The 20,888-nt window shown below is 40.6% G+C and overlaps 1 protein-coding gene across 1 annotated transcript in view; it reads right to left on the bottom strand.

Annotated features, from left to right (window-relative positions):
- CACHD1 (cache domain containing 1) overlaps positions 1-20,888 on the bottom strand; it is a 212,904-nt gene that overhangs the window by 16,968 nt on the left and 175,048 nt on the right. Inside the window, exons 13-23 of the mRNA XM_065882458.1 lie at positions 17,557-17,725; positions 13,283-13,425; positions 12,425-12,606; positions 11,413-11,523; positions 6,296-6,418; positions 5,045-5,144; positions 4,836-4,952; positions 2,796-2,956; positions 2,385-2,471; positions 1,389-1,505; positions 96-247 (exon numbers count right to left, since the gene is read on the bottom strand). Coding sequence (XP_065738530.1) covers positions 96-247; positions 1,389-1,505; positions 2,385-2,471; positions 2,796-2,956; positions 4,836-4,952; positions 5,045-5,144; positions 6,296-6,418; positions 11,413-11,523; positions 12,425-12,606; positions 13,283-13,425; positions 17,557-17,725 — 1,462 coding nt within the window. The remainder of the gene's footprint in view (positions 1-95; positions 248-1,388; positions 1,506-2,384; positions 2,472-2,795; positions 2,957-4,835; positions 4,953-5,044; positions 5,145-6,295; positions 6,419-11,412; positions 11,524-12,424; positions 12,607-13,282; positions 13,426-17,556; positions 17,726-20,888) is intronic.

Below are 20,888 nucleotides of genomic sequence, written 5' to 3'. Positions count from 1 at the left end.
AGGGTAGAGAATTATTTTAAGATCTCTGTCCTAGTATAGAGGCAAGAAAATAGGTTTTCAAGAATCAAATTATTCTGGGTTCCCCAAAAACATACCTATTGCTCCCATGTCATCAACATAGGGACTTTTGGCTCCAACGATCCCCCCGAAGCATTCTTTCTGGGGCGCACAGTAGGATTTGTCTAGGTGGGTCTTGCCATCGCTGTCTACCATGCACCATTCACAATCCAGCACACCAAAGCAGTCCCTGCCAGAAAGACAACGCTGAATGTTCCAGAAAGCGGTGTCATGCAGGGGAGAGCACATGGACTTGGGCATCAGATGGCTCTCAGGGGTTCCATGACTCACTAGTGTTATAACTCCTTGAGGCTGAGTTTCCTTTCCTTATAAAAGGAGAACGGCCATAGCCTGCCACGGGAAAGCTGTCTAACGTCCCTCAACAACTTGGAGATGAGAGAAATAGAACCGCTCTCTGCGAATCAAACCATGAAGTCCACACATCGTGGATTAGTGCAGGGTCACTCAAAATCATCTTAAAAGACCACATGGCCCCAAGGTTTGTTTGACTTTGGCCTAACACTCCCCAGGTATATGGTCATTAAAAAAAAAAAAGAAAAAGGAAGGAAGGAAAAATTGATCAAACAAGCTGGGGAAACAGTGGATAAGTTCAACAGATTTCTTTGCTGCCAATTTCTTAGAACTTTTAACATGTTGAGTGCATTCTGACACAGTGTTTCTCAAGCTTAACAGGCTTTGGGTTACTGCATAACACACCGAATTAATCTATCTGATGCCCTACCATTCCTTTGCTAAAGTACATACTGAAAGTAAAACTGGCTGCCCCTTTCACCCAGTAATTTTGTTGAATCAAATGGCAGCTTGCAGCTGTTTAGTCCCAAACAACACCCTAGGGAGGAGGGGGAGGGAGCAGGGAGCGCGTGGCTTTCAGTTCTCAACACTCCTGTAAAGCATATCTGCTTTCTAAGAAAGAATTGATGAGCTTCAATGTATCACACACAGAGCTGGGTTCTGTTTCTAGAACCCATGAGTTCCTGCCCCCTTGCCCTTGCTTCTTCATGCCATTTCCTCTCTTACTCCTCTTATTTCAAGAATAACTCTCCCATCCACAGATGAGGCTACTAAGGTATGGTACATGTGCCAAATAGCTGTAACAAGTGGAAACCAGATAACATTAAACCTGGTAGACAAAAGGCGTATCAAAATCAGTTCTGGATCTGAAAAACTGGTACATCTTTTTAAAACATCAAGAATGGGGATGATAAATGCCATCTGGAAAAGCTCAAGGAGGCTGTCGGTCCCTGTTCTTTACTAGGTTCTGCTCCTGCAGCTATGATGTTGACGTGAAACCAGCACCGGGCACTGCTTACCCACTCTCCATCCTCTGACTGCACCTGCTGTTGACACACTGGTGAAGAGCCTCCTGCAGGCCAGGGTCAATAGCCGTGTACGTCACTGGCTCCTGGTGGACTTCACAGCTTGGGTTTCTACGTAGGAGCAAGTCTGAAGGTTAGGACCAAGACCATCCATATTCCAAACTCATCACGCCCTTGGCCCCTGACCGTGTCAAACAGATCTGGGTTTGAATCCTGGCTTTGCCACTTAGCTCTATGAAACCTTGGGCCAATCTGGCCTGAAAATCTGTCACTGAGATAAATAATGCTATATTACATGTGAGCATCTGTGTGTGTGAAATGTTCCTACATGTTTATCAAAGGGTTAATTTGAAAACTACGTGACAGGGCCTCCCTGGTGGCGCAGTGGTTAAGAATCTGCCTGCCAATGCAGGGGACACGGGTTCGAGCCCTGGTGCAGGAAGACCCCACATGCCACGGAGCAACTAAGCCCATGTGCCACAACTACTGAGCCTGCACTCTAGAGCCCTTGAGCCACAACTCCTGAAGCCTGGGCGCCTAGAGCCCATGCTCTGCAACAAGAGAAGCCACTGCAATGAGAAGCCCACACGCCGAAATGAAGAGTAGCCCCCGCTCGCTGCAACTAGAGAAAGCCCACACGCAGCAACGAAGACCCAACGTAGTCAAAAATAAATAAAGTAAAAAAAAAAAAGAAAGAAAACTAAGTGACTTATTGGACATACAGTATCTGACACATGTTAGGCACTTAGTTAATGCTTGTAACAGTCTCATATTTTTTGTAAGTAGCACATATACTCAAAAATTTTTTAGCATTTATATTCAAACCTGAAAGTAGACTTCACTTTAAGACACTATGGAGTTTGAAAACTGGCTCACTGAACAGTTCCATCATTAGAATGAATCACCTTCTTATACTTCCAACTCAAAACAAATCTATAAACAAGACTCCCATTATAAATATGCAAACACACACACACATTTTAAATTTACCTGTTCTCTGCATTGGTGAGGTTGCCAGTGCACTCATTGACCTCTAGAGGGCACTCACAAGGACATTCACATTCATTTTGTTCCATTCTGAAAAGGAAAAAGAAAGTCACTATGCAGAGGGTTGATAAACTATATATGGTACATGCACTGAGGGAAATGAAATAAAGACACCATGAGCTAGTTAAAAGGGACAGTAAAAGTTATAACTAAAGGTTTAAATACACAATTGACCTCAATCCATTGTTCTTTGGACAAGGATGCTACGAACAACACAGCTCTAAATGCTTTTGTAACCAGGACTTTCCTTTCCTCTAGGACACACCTGAACACTTCATGTTTATTTTGCAGTTGGCATCAGTTAAAATATTCAGTAGTGTGGTAAACAGAGAATATGACCCGTCCCATTTTTACCGGTGACAGTTGAGACAGAGCCGGTCCACCATGCTACAAGCACAGAAGGCAAGAGAGTCACACGTTTCGTTGACAATGCCGACAAATGCATTGGTTCCCGGGATCCTCGCCAGTCTGTATTTAGAACAGTGACTGCCGTGCACAAGGTTTGTCAAATCCCCCTATAGACAACAGAGTTGTCAGAAGTGACAGACAACAATGCAAAGTTTCAACTCTACCATCCTGAAAACAACCCTTCAACCAACTGCTGAAAATAGTTCAATCCAACTAAAGCAAGCATCCTTTTCTTCGTTCTATGACAAGAAAATGTGATAGCTGGCTTCATGAAATGTCTACAGTATTTGAAAGCCAAAGATTCTAAAGCAGCATCGTAAAGTTGAGTATGGTCATTTTTTCTGCACGTATCATATGTAGTAGGCCAATTATTTAAGCCCATGTTGGTTTCCATGCCAGTTATCCCTTATGTGTGCATGGTGAGGATAAGCCTTACCATGAGAATCATGGCACTGAATGGTTTCTTAAAAGGTCCAGACGAATTTTTTACTGCCTGGAAGATGCCCACCTTTACAATATAAGCAATAACATAGGCTTATCAGCCTGTAAGCTCCAATAACCAGGAATGTTCCAATTCCATTTTGGAATAACTTGGGCCATTAATCATTTATTCTAATTCATATTCCACTAAAATTTGCATGTCTGAAAAATTTCTACTGGAATATCCCAGCTTCTCTGCTGAAGACTCAGGAAATCATTGTACAAATGACAGAAGATAACAGAGTAAGGCAGACTTTCATATGACAACCTTACCTGACAGCCTCCCTCTGATTACACGCATGTTTGTCAATGTCTCCTTTACAGAAAGTGCTCATCAGAATGGGTATGGGGGTTGAACAGAGTAGTAATGACTTCCCTTGCTTTGAACACACTATCCTATTAAGATATTCATTCTTAAAACTCTTCTAGTCCCCTACACAATTGTTTTTACAATCACTTTTTCTGAGAATAAGTTTAGGATTTTCATTTAACCTCTTTTTTTTTTTTTTTTTTTTTTGCGGTACGCGGGCCTCTCACTGCTGTGGCCTCTCCCATTGCGGAGCACAGGCTCCGGACGCGCAGGCTCAGCGGCCATGGCTCACGGGCCCAGCCGCTCCGCGGCATGTGGGATCTCCCCGGACTGGGGCACGAACCCGTGGGCCCCTGCATCGGCAGGTGGACTCTCAACAACTTCCCTGGTTGGGGCGCCACCAGGGAAGCCCCAACCTCTTTTGTTTTTGACTTCAAGCTAATTTTATTTTATTTATTTAAAAAAATTTTTATTAGAGTACAGTTGATTTACAATGTTGTGTTAGTTTCAGGTGTACTAACTCAATACATCTTTATGATTATCTTTTTAATAATACATGTAATGATTTGTGAATACATTTACTTCTTGTGAATAACTTTTTGAATGTTGGTTCTGTCGTGACCCATTCTCTCTCAGCTAGGATTATTTACAAATTAATAAGTATATCCTTAAGATCTCTAACCATATCCAGGTAAATCTGTAGCATCTCAAATCACAAGAGAGTATTCTAAGCTTAAAAAAAAAAAGGAATTATTTTTGGATGATCTACATAAGAGCTCTCATCTAAGAGGGTGGATGACCAAGAACTAACCAAATTTGGCTTTAAGAATTTAGGGAGACTGAGTAATCTCTAGAAGACAGGAAGAGAGGACCACATGGTGCCACATATATTTATACAAGAGTGTGGGAACAGACTTCAGCAGACATTTCAAAGGGCTTAGATTGGGTAAGTCTTTAAACAAACAAAACCAAAGCAAAATACCAACTGTGAAACCTTAAAACACTCACTTCTCCATTCAGGGCTTTATATCCCACAACCATCAGACTGGGGAGTTAGACTAAGGTCTGTCATGTCCTATCACTCTAATTCCCAGGCAATGAAACAGCCGGTAATAGCTAACATTCAGACACAAACCATGACTCCATTGCAATTCCATAGCTGGATGGGAGAAGAGAGCGTTGAGGAATCAACTTACCACTAGGCTCGTGTTGAATTTATAAAACCTCTGGACCGTTCTGTCACTGAAGCTGTTGCACAGGTTCTTCTTTACAAAGTTGGGGTGGTTCAGGATGTCATTTGCTACCAGGGGCTCCTACCGAGGCCAAGCAGAACACAAGACAGGTGCCATGTGGTTAGTGAGCCGCAGACCGGTGGAGAACTGGGCTCTAGCTTCGTGACAAATACCTTGTGGGTGATGTGCTGCTGTTCCACGGGTGCATGTCCTTTGGGGTCAATGAGGGTTGGATGTGCCACCAGATAACCCCTGTCCTCCATTATGAAGCACCTGTGCCGAGACAATGACATTCCTCACTCACAGAAGCTGCTGTTCTATGCTTTTGGAGAGCATCTATCTTGCTAGCCCTGACACAAATTGCATTTATCAGGTTCTCAGTAAATATTCATGGACGAAATGAAGGAAGGCTGGCAGTCAGGTGACAGACACATTAATTCTCAAGGCGTTGGATTACCTAGCGTACGGTTTAAGGCAAGAGACTTACACCTGACTCTGAGGTCACCTACATACTTCGTACAGAATGTGACCACCCAGACTAAGTAAGATGGGCTCGAAGATCTTTTGCAAGAATGTATAAAGTGGGACATTTTTTTCTTTTTGCTGGGGAGGGAGATTCCGAAAGAAGCAGTCTTGGGTATTTTCAGGCACAAATTTTAGGTAAACCATACAATTTCCTCTTTCAATGACAAACAAACCTAAAATACAACGTTCAGAGGACATGCAAAAATATATTTGATGGAAACACTAAATAAGTGAAGCTAGAACTGCTTTAATCAAGACTATATTCTGCTCTATTTTACTTTCCCTTCGTCATAACAGTTTGCTGTGAATCCTGCATTTCCCCATTAAGGGCCAATGTGAAATTTAGCAGTGATATGAAGCATGGGCTATGAGTTGGAAATAAAGGTATTTTTAAAAGTGGCCTGTATTAAATCAAGGGAATGCCCTTGCTTTGACATGCTCTTTTGAAATTCAGGTGGCAAAGACCTTTGGTTCCATGAGCCTCTTTCTGGGGAAATGTACAAAGGAACAGACTAAGCATCTGAAAATCTCACAAAGACTTTGGTTTAATAACTAAGTTCACATCAAAAGTACTACCCAAGAGCACCCTCTGGTCTTTCTAGCACTCAAGATATGGGAAACCTCTAATTACAGACTCCTAGAGAAACAAGAGCTTTTGGAGAATTCTGTGCCACAGTTACTCTTCCTTGTTAGAAGCCAAATCTGTCCATCTACGTCATAAACAGCATGCATCTTAGAAAAATAAAAGAACAAAAACCTCCTTTATAGAACACCCAGGCAATGGACTCAGTTTCTGACGCTGACTATGACAATGTGCTTGGCATTCAACTGGAGATACCTGACATCTTATTCTTTATATTTTGCAGCTAGATAGGATATGGGGTCCCTGAAGGGCTCACCTTATTTTGTTGCCACCATCTTGGTTACAAACTGGTAATAAGTCCATCAGAACCTTGTAGAAGTATCGAAGCGTGAAGTCAATGCCCATCACAGCCACAGTATGCCCGGAAGACAGCTGTGTACTTCATGTGAAAATGATCAGTGAGAATAAGAGGTGTGTCTTATTTAAAGGCAAAAGCTATGTTCACTCATAAGGACATTGTCTGGTATCAGAAACACATGACTCCGGTTTTCCGCACTTTCCACCCTTGGAGAAACAATGAACTAAATGACTAACTTAGCATAACGTGGAGATTTGACAAGAGAAAAATGTAAGATTAAAGGTAGGACTTCCCAAATAAGACTAGCCCAAAACATGGGCAGCTGTGGAATATGGCTAGTCCTAACTATAGATGGTCAGACAATGGTGGGATTATTCTTTGTCAAGAATATGGGGGTGGTGGGGGGACAGGCATCAGCTGGGAGGTTTAATGTGTGGCTGTTAGGTTCCTTCCAACAAGGAACCTTTATTTTTCCTTCAATTTTTTTTTTTCTAATTGAGGTATAGTTGATTTACAGTGTTGTTAATTTCTGCTGTACAGCAAAGTGATTCAGTTATACATATTTATACATACTTTCTTTAATATCCTGTTCCATTATGGTTTATCACAGGATACTGAATATAGTTCTCTGTGCTATACAGTAAGACCCTGTTGCTTACATCTGCTCACCTCAACCTCCCACTCCATCCCTCCCCCAAACCCCTCCCCCTTGGCAACCACCAGTCTCTAACAATGAAACTTTAGACAAGGAGCCTGAGTGATGTCCTTAGTTATTTCCTTCATTTTAGATCATGATAAATCTATAGTTACTAATCTATACATCTCGTTTTATAGAGCCCTCAAAGGTTAATTAGTTTTAGGTCATACAAAACTTAGTGAAAACAACGTTTTGTTTTCTTTCTATAACACTAAAGTTGGCTGTACTCAAAACTCAGCTCACGTTCTAGAACGAGACTCTCCTGGTTCATAGGCCAGTTCTGTCTCCATTCTAAAATGCTACTCTCAAAAACAGAAGCACCAAGGAAGAGAAAGTTGGGCAACACAACATGACGCTTGCTAGCTTTTTAGCTCTGGAATCAATCAGATCTGGGGTTAAAACTTGGCCTTGCTGATTTTCTATCTATGTGGCTCCTGGGAGGCTACTTAACCTTTCTAAGCCTCAGTTTTCTTATCTGAAAATGGGGTTAATAATAGCTCAGAAGAAACTTCCCAAAGTCAAGTCCTCTTTGGGAAAATCAAAACTTGGGAGTGAAATTAGCTTTGCTATGTGGACAACTGGTTACTAACAACACTGATACTAACATATTAACTCAACTCACCACTCACCACCCCCATCCAAAAAAAAAAACAACAAACCCAAAAAACAAGAAAAAACAAACAAACAACAAGAAAAAGGGACCATGACCCATAATGAAATTTCTATCAGAGCTTTGCTGTCAAAGCTGTTTTCGGCATGGGATGGGGGAAGACCATGTTGTGGGATTGCCTTTGAGAGGTTATTGCCTCAATAAGAGCCCCTATTATTACTTAAGTAACTTAAATTCTCCCATGGAAGAACGCCAAGACTCAGTTACCTTACGGGATTTGTGCATTGTAGAAAAGAATATTTTGCTGAAGCATTAGTCAGAAGAAGTCTAAACTTCTCTTGCTTGTTCAGGAAAGAGTGATGAGTCTAAACAATAGCCATCATTACGATAATAGTAATGGCTTCCATTTCTGAATGTTCACAATTTATAGGCATTCTGGTAGGCATCTGAATATATCACTTCAATGATTTCTCACAGAAACCTTATGAGGCATTATTTCCAGAAAACTGAAGCTTGGGGAGATTAAGTATTTGGCTAAAGTCACACAGTGAATAACTAGTAGAAGCAGGGATTTAAACTCAGTGCCTTCAACTCCAAAGCATATATTCCTAACCAACAGGGTTTCTGCCTCCTTAGATCTGCATGGTACTCAAGAGTTTCCAAGCAATTTTAAACCATCTACTTAATTTCCTGTGAAGACATCAGAAAGGAATTATAGTTCCTATTTCATAAACGAAAAATTAGGTTTAGAATGGTTAAAAGACTTAAAGAAGATTGAGCACCTTTTATTTATGGTTTAGAGACTAAATCTGGTTCTTTCTACAATACTATAGCTGCCTCCATGAAAAATACAATTCAGTTTTTGTGGGACAAGTTGATTTTGTTTCTAAAATTCCCCTGTATGACTGCCATCTGCCCCTGTTGACGATAAACGTGCTGAAGTAAAAGCATATATTATATATTGCCCATGGAAGTCTAGCATTCATATTTTCACCTGCATTTAAAAAATGTACATGGTTACTATAGCAACCCACAAAGAATACCACAGAAAAGTCAAACTAAGCCTACATTTCTCAGCACAACGGTCCATGCTGTTTGCAGCGCTTTGGTGAGATTTTCACTGCCAAAGACTTGTCTAACCAGTCCCTTAATCGTTGACTGTACTTCATCATCACTACCACATTATCATCCTCCAAAGAACGCATACCTAGATTCTCAGGCCACTAATAACGCTGATGAAAGAAACTGTTTCACTGATAAGTGAGCACTGAAAGACCCTGTCCTCAAGCTCTCAGCCCGGCCGCTTCTGAAAACCAAGGGAGAATTAGAGTGCTTCCCCAACAAGTTGAACGTTAGCTTAAGTTCCCTCTTCTGACCCATTAAAATGCAAGAAATTTAAAGCACGAATAGCGTGATAATAAAAATAACTACCATTTATTGGGGATTTGACATTGGCAAGTGTAGTGCTGAGCATTCTACATGCATTATCTTTAATTTTCATTATGTTAGTTCAATTTGGGCATTGTTACCTCTGTTTTCCACATGAGGCTCAGAGAGTCATGGAACATAATAATAATAAAAGTATTTAACAGTTATTGAGCCCTGACCACGGGCTACACACTGTTTTAGGAGCCTCACATATATTATTTACAGTAATCTTTAAATAATCATTTGAGATAGGCCCTAATATACTTCTTTCACAGGTGAGGAAACCAAGGCAGAAAGGAACTTGTTAATAGTCATACAGACAGTAAATGACAAATCCGCGTTTTCAGAGTGGAATCACATCTTAGGAGGAGGGCAGGTTCTCAAGTTGGCACATGAGACCAACATCACTGGTAATCACTTGGAAAAAGCACCTCAGCAGAGCCCACCTATGAATATACCCATTAAAGCTATAGTTGCTTTGGTTGAAAACCAGAAGAGTTAATTGACTTGCATTCTAAACTATGGTGAATGAAATAGATGGCTTTAAATAATAAAAACACGCTCAGCTAAGGAAAATGTTCAAATGATCAAGTCCATGGGATTGCATATTGATTAAGGCAAGAGCAGGTACTTATTCCTGAAATATACTCTCATTGAGTGACTGAGGGACAGGATTTAAATGGCCATTTAACTCTTGTTAAACTCGAATAGCTAAACTTGTGTGGGCTAAATACACTATAAACAGTAACCAAATAAGGGAACTGAACCCAGGTTTTTTCTAAGTTGAAAGCCCATCACATTTCCATCATGTGTCATTTGGGCTGACACCATAAATATTTATAAATAAATGAAATGAAAATTCTTCCACCCTTCCAAATTCTAATAAAAACATGTATAGGAGCATAAAAATCTGTACCTCTCTGTGACCTCCTCCCCCCGCCCAACAAAAAGAATACTATGTAGAAGGAAAAGCTAATGGCTCTTGATAATGAGTGGCAGATGGGAGAAGCCGGGTGGAATGTCAAATCCTAAGTAAGACACACACAGGTAGGTAGGCATTCTCTCCCTGCTCCCCCGGCGACATCTTTAAGAGCCCAATTCCAGCCCATGTCCTTGTCGTCAAAGACCAAGGTGACTGCTGCCCCCTCAAAGAGACCACGTTTGTTTACTTTTTCCCAATTGATTAGAATAGATGGGAGAAATGACAAGTTTTGCTATTCAGACAATAGTAGGTGTATGCCTTAGAGGCGGCCTGTTAATGAAAACATTGAAAAGATCTGTTCTAAAAGAATGTTTACTTGTTTAGATGTGATGGAGCCAAACAGATACCATGTCCTGAAAAGAAATCAATATTTGGCTGGCAGCAGGGCCCTGCCTGCCATGGAGACACAGGTCATGATATTGAAATTCCACACAGCACTGCTTCCCAATTCTTGATTCCAACTTACTAGAGAAGAATTCTACTGAATGTCAGCCATTTGATATATAATGAGCCTGTGAAAAGCCTAAAGTTAAGGAAGAAAATCTGTCTCCCATAAATTTTAAGGCATCATTACAGATACCAGTCAAAATATGGTCTTTATTGGTTGCTAGGGAAAAACAGCGATTTGTATAATGAAGGGATTAAAACAATGTGTTTGGACTTGCCTCTCTAACCAACATTTCACTGACATTTGTAGCTTAAATACTGAAACCTCAAAAGCCTGAAATGTAAAGCACCCTAAATATATTTACAGTAATACTGACATTTTATAGCAGGCTTGGAAAATCAATTTTCAAAATGCTTTTTCATTCCTCAAGAGAGAGCAAGGACAAAGTAAAAACAGCAACAAAACCATAACAACAACAACGAACTCCTATATATTCTAAAGAGACCCAAATACAAAAGGAAACAATCTCAAGTCTTGATACATTGTTTTCTTCACTAAAACTACTCTGTTCTTGGGAAAACACTCTCTGAAAATCATAATTGTCAGGCTCTTGGTGCTATTTCTTTGATTGGTTTACGACTGGCATTTCTAGGAACTGCTTTACTGAATCTAACATCTTTCTTTTTCTTTTTCATAAGCACCCTCACGGCCACTAACAGGGCTAAGTGCTTTTGACTGACTCAATCACACGATAATCGTGTGAGGTAAGTATTATCCCCATTTTACAGACATCAGGAGGAAGGTCAGGGTATCCAAGATGGCACAGCTAGAGAAGATATTCAAACCCCAGCTTGCCCCACAACAGAGGTCATACTTTTGCCACTAATTCTTGGTGTCTACTATTCTATTCAGATTTTCAAAGTATCCTTAATGTGTTTAAGAAATGAGTAAAAATTAATTGAAATATTACCTGGATGAATGAATTGTATGACTGATGGTCACTACATAGCCAGCTCCTCCAACGTCTAAGTAAGGTCCAGTCAAAGAAATCAAACCTGGATTAGCTACTGCGTGGAGATACCTAATGGAGACCAAAGAAAGTCGTTACTTGAGGGTATGAACAACAGCTTTGCACATTTCGAAGAAAAGTGAGCTCGTAACCCTAAAAAAATATTATAAATTGTGCTTATGTTACATTCAAGTTCAAAAGGATTCCTCCCTTTTATGTCCGACTGTAGCATCAGCAACAAGGGGTCAAGAAAAATACGAAATTCTCTTTAAAAAAGATGCTGAACTCAGTATATATGTGAGCTTTTAATAAGGTCTATAGAAGAGATGTTTTAGAGGCTGAAACAAAAATTAACAAATCAAGTAGAAACAAATACAACTGGGCACCTAGAAATGTCCCCTGGATTGGTAAAGGTGGGGGAACAGGCAGTAAAACTAGCGGCCACTCATGAGTGACTCAGTTACTAAGCGGCGCAATGCTAGATATCCTGTTTTCATGCCCAGGTTGCCCTCCCGCTATACCACCTGACTAGTTTTTGCTTTTGAAAATCAGAGTCAAAATAAATCCCAGAAGTAAAAAGTGTTTTTCAGTTTACACGTGTTCATTTTTCATAGGTCACATATGAGCTGTCATTTGATGCCATCATCCCACGCAGTGACATTAAGTATACCCGCTGGGGACACACTGCATACAAGATGGGAATCAAACCACTAGGAATTGAAATGGCCAAGTATCAAGTATTTCAGTCTCAAAATTTCAATGAAGAGATAAAAGCATTGTAGACAGAGGAAGCCCACAAAGCTTTTGTTAATATTACATTTAAAAAATGATTCAAAAACATATTTTCACTGTCATGAAAAGTATCTTCTTTAAATATGACTGCCTGAAGTTGCTTTATTGTGTGTACTTATCATGTCTCTTTGGGACTGGAGGCGGGGGGGAGCCTTTGATAATGGAAGCCCCTAAAACTCACCATTGTCTCCTAGTGGGATCAAATGCTTTGTCCATGAGGGAACCAGGATAAATTCTGAGGACGCCATTGGGCGTTGCTATGTAACGGCGGACAATGTAAGTGTTCAGGCTACTCATTTCCATTTGTGTCATCCATTCATCTGTGACGTGGCTGGTAGCCATTACTTCATTTCTGACAGAGAACTGGGAAACAAAGGAAGACATAGCAGGGATCCTTTAAGACTCACATGAAAAGAGAGAGGCCTGCTGGCAGAGCTTCCCAAAGCTCTCTTGCAGAGAAGCCAAGCCCAATTACTTTTTAAAAATCTTTCCACAGCAGATGGATACAGCCAAACTTGGTGAAACAAAAGCTTCCTGAAATATAGCCAGTGGACGTGTGATTTACTTAATTGTTCATCCTAGCTAGGCTTTCTGTGTTTAAGAGGAAAGATCCTATAATGCAGCACTAAATACACACCCAGACACACATACAAACACGTGTACACACACCCCCTAAAGCTCTGCTTCTTAAACTGCATCACATTTATCTCAACAGACAGTAGGGGCCCTTTACTTCATTCCCCTGGGAAAAACGGGGCTGGAAAGTTTCACTGGTCTCTAACTCACACCCCCCTACCAAGAAAGCCCCTAGTGCATCTAAGCCTTGAAGAGATTCTTCATCTGGCCCATAGGGCTTCTTAATCCATCAGAAGGGTCCTCGCCGGCCAGCCTCCCCTGGGCCACACACTGCCTTTCTGGCTCTCCAGCTGAGAGGCACAGATCCAGAGCTCGGCTTCCCACTTCAAAGGTTCCCTACCAGAACCCCCTCCCAGGCCTGTGGAGGGGCGCAGCAGAAGTGCAGCCCCGGGACAGCACTCACTTTGAGCCCCGGGTTAGCAATGAGGCGGGTGTTGTCGCTGAGATAGGCTGTGTAGTGTTCCACCATGCGCTTTGTCTCCGGCTGGCTGAGGTGCTCATAGGGGGAGGAAAAGCTGCCAGCAGACAGCATGACGGTTGGACTTTCTGAGAGAGAAGGAAACAAAGCAGGCCTGAGAACACGGAGCCTGCATCTCAGGCCCAAACAAAAGCATGGCTAAGGCTCTGCCCATCTGTCAGCTGTGGTGGCTTAAAAGTCCTCCCTAAGGAAAGCAAAGAACTCCACACTGGAAGGAGCTGGGAAAGAAAAAAGTCAGATCCTCTCCCTGCAGGGAGCTTACAGTCCTGAGTGAACCTAAAGAGATACAAGAGCTGAGAATGACAAATAGTCAACACATCTTAGGTCTACATATAGTATCCTACACTTATTACGGTCGAGGAGGCAGCATATGACATGGAGCCAGACTGGGCTGAGCCTGGGCTCTACCATTTCCTGGCTGTGTGATGCTGGGCAAGTTGTAATACATGTGATGTTTTTATCATCTGCAAAGTGGGGGAAATAGCAGCGCCGACCTTATAGAGTTATGGTATTATACTAGTTAATATACACAAAGCAAACGATTTAATAAATGTAAAGTATTTAGAACAGAGCTTGCACAACTCAAGTGCTTCTGTAAGTGTTAACTCTTATTGTTCACATTTGTATGATTATCGAGGAAGAAGGAAAAATGGAAGAGTGGAGTCGACGCAAAAATCAACTAAAAAAATTCTTCTCGCAGACGGGGACGGCCAAACATGGCATAAACAAAATCTATGGAAACAACGGAGTAGTTAATATACACATATTTAATTGTTGGTCTTATCTAAGAGGAAAAGCCCAGTTCTCTGTTTACGACAGAAATCCTTGCAATGAATTACATTTTGAAACAAAAACACTACATCTCTGTCTCTGAAATTTTACTCTTCAATCGTATATTTTTAAAAGCATTAGAAAGCACTATCACATGTCCTATCTCATTTAAATCTGTGGGTCCTTTTCTTTTCCTTTGTTAGTTCTCACTCACAGTGTTTTGTTTCCTTGTGGCCTGGTTATCTCTGACTGGACACTGTACTTAACAAATTTGTAGGAAATGCTGAGGCTTAACAGGATGGGAATATCTTCCTCTAGAAAGGATACTGCATCTTGTGCTACACACCAAGATGAGGCAGGAGATGGTAAGGTGGAAACAGTTCCCAATAAGGAGACAGGATACTGGCCTAAGTGCTATACGGGGAGACTCTGGTATTCAACGAGTCCACGATGAGTGAGCGCTTGAGGTTCCTTAGACAACTCAGATGACAGGAATCCCATGTCAAGGGCTGATTTAGTTCCAATTCACCTTTACCCTAAAGATATAGTCCTTTGGGAACTCTGCTAAAAGCATGTATGTGTGTGTGGAAGGGAGGAGTTTCCTTGTGAGTCTTCTCCTTTTGAGAACCTTGGATTTGATTTTGGCCTCTCTTCCTAGCCCTGAGCAGCTACCTAAAGCACAATTTCACAGTTGTTTCTTCTGTATTGATAAATATGTACACTGTAAAAGCAGCTTTAGGGGTTGGCTTCCTTCTCTGTGTTCTTATATTCTCCTAGACTTAGGTCCACTACCGATTAGGTTAGTTCTCTGATACTTTTCAAAAAATTTAAGAAAGGTTCCATCCAGGATTTTTGGTTGAACCCAGCAGGATGGGTCAGAATTACCTAGTCTTTCTTTACCAGAAGACAATGCTTCCAGTAATGCTATGTCTCCTTTAACTTTCATATCATCATGGTATAGCTTGGGAGTTATTATTATATTCATATCAAGGAGAAGAAAGGCAGAGGCTTAAAAAAGTTAGGTTGCCTAGCAGTGAATTCATGTGTATATACTCATGGGGTCCTCCGTGCAAGGATGTGCCAGAGAGAGAGGACTGTCCTGGAACTCAAAGAGCTTAGGAACCAATTGGAGAGACAAGGATAAAGAAAAAAGAGGAAAACAACAATACTGGAACAACACAATAATATAAGAAATGTCTCAGGGACAAAAGAGTTGGGCCAGAGGAAGGGAAGGAGAGACAACTTGGGGAGTGGGCCTTTCCTGTAGTGACATGGATTGAAGGAGAGAAAAAACCAATATATAGGACCCAAAGCTTTACGGCCAGGAGCTAGACACATAGCTCTAATTTACATAAGATACATAGTACTTATATACACACTTGTGTACTTAATTGCACTGGATGATATACTCTTTTAAAATTCCTCTCTGCCTCTTTGTGTACCAAGAAAGACAATGTCCCCTCCTTCAGCCCTCTTGAAGGGAGCTCTGACGTACATTTAATACCTTGCCTCAAAATCCCCATCATCAATGAAATTAGATGGAAACCACTTATTTGCCATTGTTTCCCTTATTTTCCATTTCTTTAAAAAAATATTTCAATTATCCTGCTTCATTTTCATTACCAACTGCTACTAAACTTCCCTTGGTGACTTCTCCACACATTGTCCTGGGGGGAGTTCTATGGCCAAAGTGAAGTTGGGTGGTACAGTGGAAAGAGCACCCACTGAAAGTCAGACACTGGCATAAGGTCTGTCTGTGTGCCCCAGGATCAGCCCACTAGTCCTATGTAAAGTATGGGAGTTGATAAAGCTCTACGTTTTCTGGGCATCTCTGTGAGGCAGCACCGTCCAGCTGAAATACAATGCAATCCCCAATTGTAATATAAAATTTTGCAGTAGTCACATGAAGAAAAGCAAAACCAAAGAGGTTAAATTAATTTTACTAGTATATTTTATAGATGCCAATATATCCAAAACATTACCACTTTAACATGTAATCAATACAAAAAATTAAGCATGTATTTTATACTTACAGTAAATCTCAACTTGGTCTAGTCACATTTTAAGTCCTCAAAAGCCACATGTGGCTAGCGCCTACCATATTGGACAGTGTAGCTATGAGCGATTAGCCAAAGGAAATAAAAAATCTAGGCTTGAGCTTTTTTCTCATCAAGAAAAACTGCTGCACTTCACTGTCTCAAATTTTAAAAGAACGACCTTGCAAATCAACTATACAAGTTGCCATCCCTGGCCCTCTCCAAGTCGTCCACACCACTGGAGTGTGTCATAGATGAGACTACTTAGGCTGCCTACTCTCTTGATCTCATTTCCAGGCAGAAACTCTATAGGATGGAATTCAAAAGATAAACCCAAACACAACTGCTCTCATTTGGAACCCAGAGACTGCTGACTTCTATCTTTGATCCTCTTCCCACCTGTGGCCCCTCTATTCAGTTTTCCAGGTGTCTAATGATTCTTATTCACTTTTTGAACCCTAAGTATTTTCAACACTGAAAAAGAGAATACCTGTTTTAAAGTACTGTGACTACACTGTGATGTACTGACAACATACACTACGGATGCCTAGTATGTGCCTTGCACATGGCAGCATGCAATAAAAGGGGCAAATCAGGCATGGGAGAAGCATGAGCCCCATCTCAGCCTTGCTACTTTCTGTGTTACCGTGGGAAAGTTATGTATTTCAGTAAACTCAAACATCCTCATCTGTAATAGTTCAACTCAGATGATGAATGTAAAGTACCGGGCACAGAACACATGTAAATTCCCTTTTGCTTCCTTTGAATTATTTGCCTATCTCCTGAGCTCTTTTCAAGCAGGGACCTGTGATAGATACAGATATGCTATATAGATATATAGGTATGCTACCCTTAGACCCTTAACCATTTCTCCACCTCCTGCCTTGTATCCCTATATCGGTGTGCTTGCCTCTAGTGGGCCATACCTGTCACTCTCCTTGATGGACATTTTTTGGGTTGCTAAAACCTCTTTGTCCAGCACTAGCAGAAAGCTGAAAGTGACTAAGGAATACAAAAGTCCAGCTCCCTTTCTTGAGTCTGGGCAAACTCTGTGATGTAATTTGCACTCCAAAGCCCCTCACGGGATTAGGCTGAGGCTGGAATGTCACTTAAAATCAGACTCTTGCTTGCTTTCTCCTCCTTCCTTATCCTGTTTCCTTCACCTCCTCACTAGTTTCTTCTGAGAGTTCATCCTTAACAAATCACCAACGCACAAATCTTCATCTCAGCGTCTGACGGAGAACCTGATACCAGGCAAGGCCTCAAATTGTTTTTACATTTGCCTCCCCACACTGGCACTGCAGGTACTCAACATCTCAATTCAAACTGATACTCATGGTGAGCTGCTGTGAGGAAGACCACAAAGGAAGCTGAGAAGCGCCAGGGCTTTACCTAGCGTGGCCAGCTGTTTGAAGTGGAGGCAAGCGCTAGGCTGGCCCAGGAGGTCCAGCCGGTGGTACAGCAGCTTGCTGCTGGGGACAGTGTTGAGGTTCTTCAGTTGTTTGACAGGTATTTCCGGTTGTATCACCACAATACAGAGAATGAAGGAAGTGTCTTGCACCTGGAAAAATCAAGAAAGAAGTTCTAATACAGAAAATGAAAGTTCCAGGGGAGAGCGACTTTGCCTACATTATTTTCTGCTCTCTCTGTCTTCTACTCCACATGGAAAAACATTTGATGAGTGAAGGAAAGACATGGAGATGGGGTAGTAGAAAATGGCTCTAGCAAAAGGTTACATTTTCTAATTTTTATTTTCCTTTCTGATTGAGGGAAATTAATGAGTGTAACAGAAAATTATGGAGCTAATGAAGGGATCAGAAAATAGTTCCTTTGAAACAGTACCTACTCCTAGTCCTCTTTTGCCTATTTAAGTTAATGGATACAAGCTGGGACACGGCATAAGAACACAAAACTTATTTCTGTTTGGGTTTGAAATGCATTTTAAAATATACAGTTGGTTTTGAAATGACTGTTCCGAGAATTGACTACTTTAAATGCCAATGATAAATCCATATAACACGGCCCATCCAGAATCTGGTTTACTCATTCTATTCCCAAAGAACTCTTTCTTTGCTCTTGGTTGGAGGTGACTAGGATCTCAGACTCATGAAAAGCGCAAATCCTAGAGCTCCCTTGCAAGGCTGGACTGACTTGTCCTTTCAGACAAGGAAAGGCAAGTGTGCTGTAGCTTGGCCTCATTTACGCTCCTATGTAGAGACAGGAGTACTTTCAAATTCATTTTGCTCCTACTAACGGATGCTTGAATAAAATTTGGTGGGGAAAATGACCACTAATGAGTCAAAAGCCAAGTCAAACTACTTAGTTCCAGCTCCTTGACTTAAAAATACAAGAAAGTCAAACTTCTCTAAGTCCATTATATTAAGAGATAAACAGAATCTATTTAAAAGATGGTTTGTAAATAAATGAAAAGAGTGATAACCAGCTAAGTCAGAACTAAAGATGGTCAGAACCAAAGCAGTTCAAAGGATTTACTTAACGATCAAGGAGAAATTTTTTAACTAGGCAGGTTAGAGTTCAGAGTAATGTAGGATTTATGAGGATGGTTGCAGAATCTTTTTAAACACAGGGGAGATTTGCATCTTCCTGGAATTGCTTTCAAGTACCGCTGCCAAGGATATTCAATTAGATTAGCAAACTTAATCCTCTTCCTCCACCCAACAAATTAGAGAGTGACAGAGTGTTCTGAAGTGGCATTTACTACTTCCCCTCTTCCCATTTCACACAGTCATCCTTTGAGTTTGTTCCCTGTGTTGCATGTTCTAAGGAACCAAAAGGCAAAAACTTTACCAGAATGACCACAATATAGTTTTATAACTGGGTCAATTCTGTAAGAGAGGGAAAAAAAAAATTACGCTAAGCATCTAAACGCAACACTTTATAAATAGTTTTTAGCTGGAAAGGAAAACCGATTTCAATACAGGTCTTCTTCTTATTGTGTTCTTAGCGGAAAAAACAGTCTTTGCAATAAAGAGCTACGTATAACATATCTAGAAGAGCTCTCCATGACTGGGGAGTGGTTTTTTTTCACTGACTGTCCATGGGATTCATGGTTTGAAGTGAACCGTGACCGTGTAACACAGGAATATTGCAATACCTTCTGATGGTCAATAGTTCCTTCTGTCACAGCATGGAGCCTCATATGCTCAAAGATGGACTGGGGTTACACAGTGACAGAGTAGTAATCTCTTAATACTGCTAACGTAATCTCTCATTTTACCTTTAAATTAATTCAGTGAAAAAATCCACCAGTACCTGCTATATCTACAGATGCTAAGTAGTTTAACCTATTATTATCAACATAAACTAAATCTATTTAAATTAGATTTAGTAGAAGAATCCATTTTATTCCTGAGGACGAGAAGAGTACCTATTTACCCCTCCCTCCAGTGTTACTAAAAAAAGCTTAAAAATACTTATTCTTATTCCTGGGGAACCAGGCAAGCCTTTTTAACTTCAATTTCATTATTTATTACCTCTTTAATTTTTCACTTAATAGTGATGTTCTTAACAATTTCAGAACTCTGAGTAAACTAACACTTCTACCTCAAGTGACTACACGATGATATCCATTTGGCTAAGTAGAGTAGCCAGAATTTACCTGTATGACTGAAGAAAGACCATCTTAAGAAGGTAATACTTCTTTCCAAAATGTTAACACTAGGTTTATTTACGGTACAAAGAAGGTCTTAAAATGCCTCCATTTCCTTCTTTCTCTTTTAATGCCAACAAACATTAATATAGATATTTTCCCAGGATATAACTGTAATTGCTTTCAATCAGGATATACCGTAAGATAATAAGATAAGGAATCTCCAATTTCAAATATAAAAGTATTCTTCAATTCAGAAGTCTGGTACCTGGCTCACTCTTTCTGATGTGAAAAATCAAGCAATTAGACGTTATTTAATAATTGTATAATTGTAAAAATAAGGGCAGATGGTGCAATCATTCTCAAAAAAATTCCTGAAAATGAGCTGACTCAGGGGGTTTCAAAATAGACTTTGACCTTTTTCAAATCTGCATTATCAGTACGATATCAATAGAATTAGGCTTGTAAACGTGTTTCTCAATTGGTTTTATTATTTTGTTTAATTTCATTTCCATGTTAGAAATTACCCTTGCCACACGATGCTTTAAAAACCAGACAGAAAGGTCAGAGGAGAGTCACGTCTGAAGGTGTGTTGGCTACTCCTAATTCCTGTCATTCCTATGCAGACGCTGTACAGAGTTGTTGAATTCTCTGCTTCTACCACTAAGCTGGATGCTCTATGAGGGCAGAGGCAATATAATTCTTCTTTATTCTTCTTAGTTCATAGTCAATGTTCAACAAGCAGTTTTTAAGTGAATGAATAAACAGATCCATTTGGAGTCAACAACAGGTAGAACAGCAGATATGGTCCTCCAAGAGAATCTCAAGTATGACTGCATTTTAAGTTTAATGATTAATATTTGATGATAAAAAAAATCGAAGTCCACTATTCTTTTAGTCAATTACAGTATTTAGGGCCCCATAATAGCATTATTATGCTATGCTTGGAAGAGGGACTAAAGGACAAAAACATAAGTAAGATGGACAGTGTGTCAGATTCTATTTCTCTATGATTCTTCAAGGCCTAGTATCTGAACGAGGCTAGTGAAAGAAAGCTGAAGTGCATGCCACAGGTACGGCTACACTGTCAATCTACTTGTGACACGTGGGAATA

This window comes from Phocoena phocoena, chromosome 1 (assembly GCF_963924675.1).
Source record: "Phocoena phocoena chromosome 1, mPhoPho1.1, whole genome shotgun sequence".
NCBI lineage: Eukaryota > Metazoa > Chordata > Mammalia > Artiodactyla > Phocoenidae > Phocoena > Phocoena phocoena.
The sequence above is the reverse complement of the archived record's forward strand: the minus strand, read 5'-3'. Positions and strand labels throughout refer to the sequence as shown.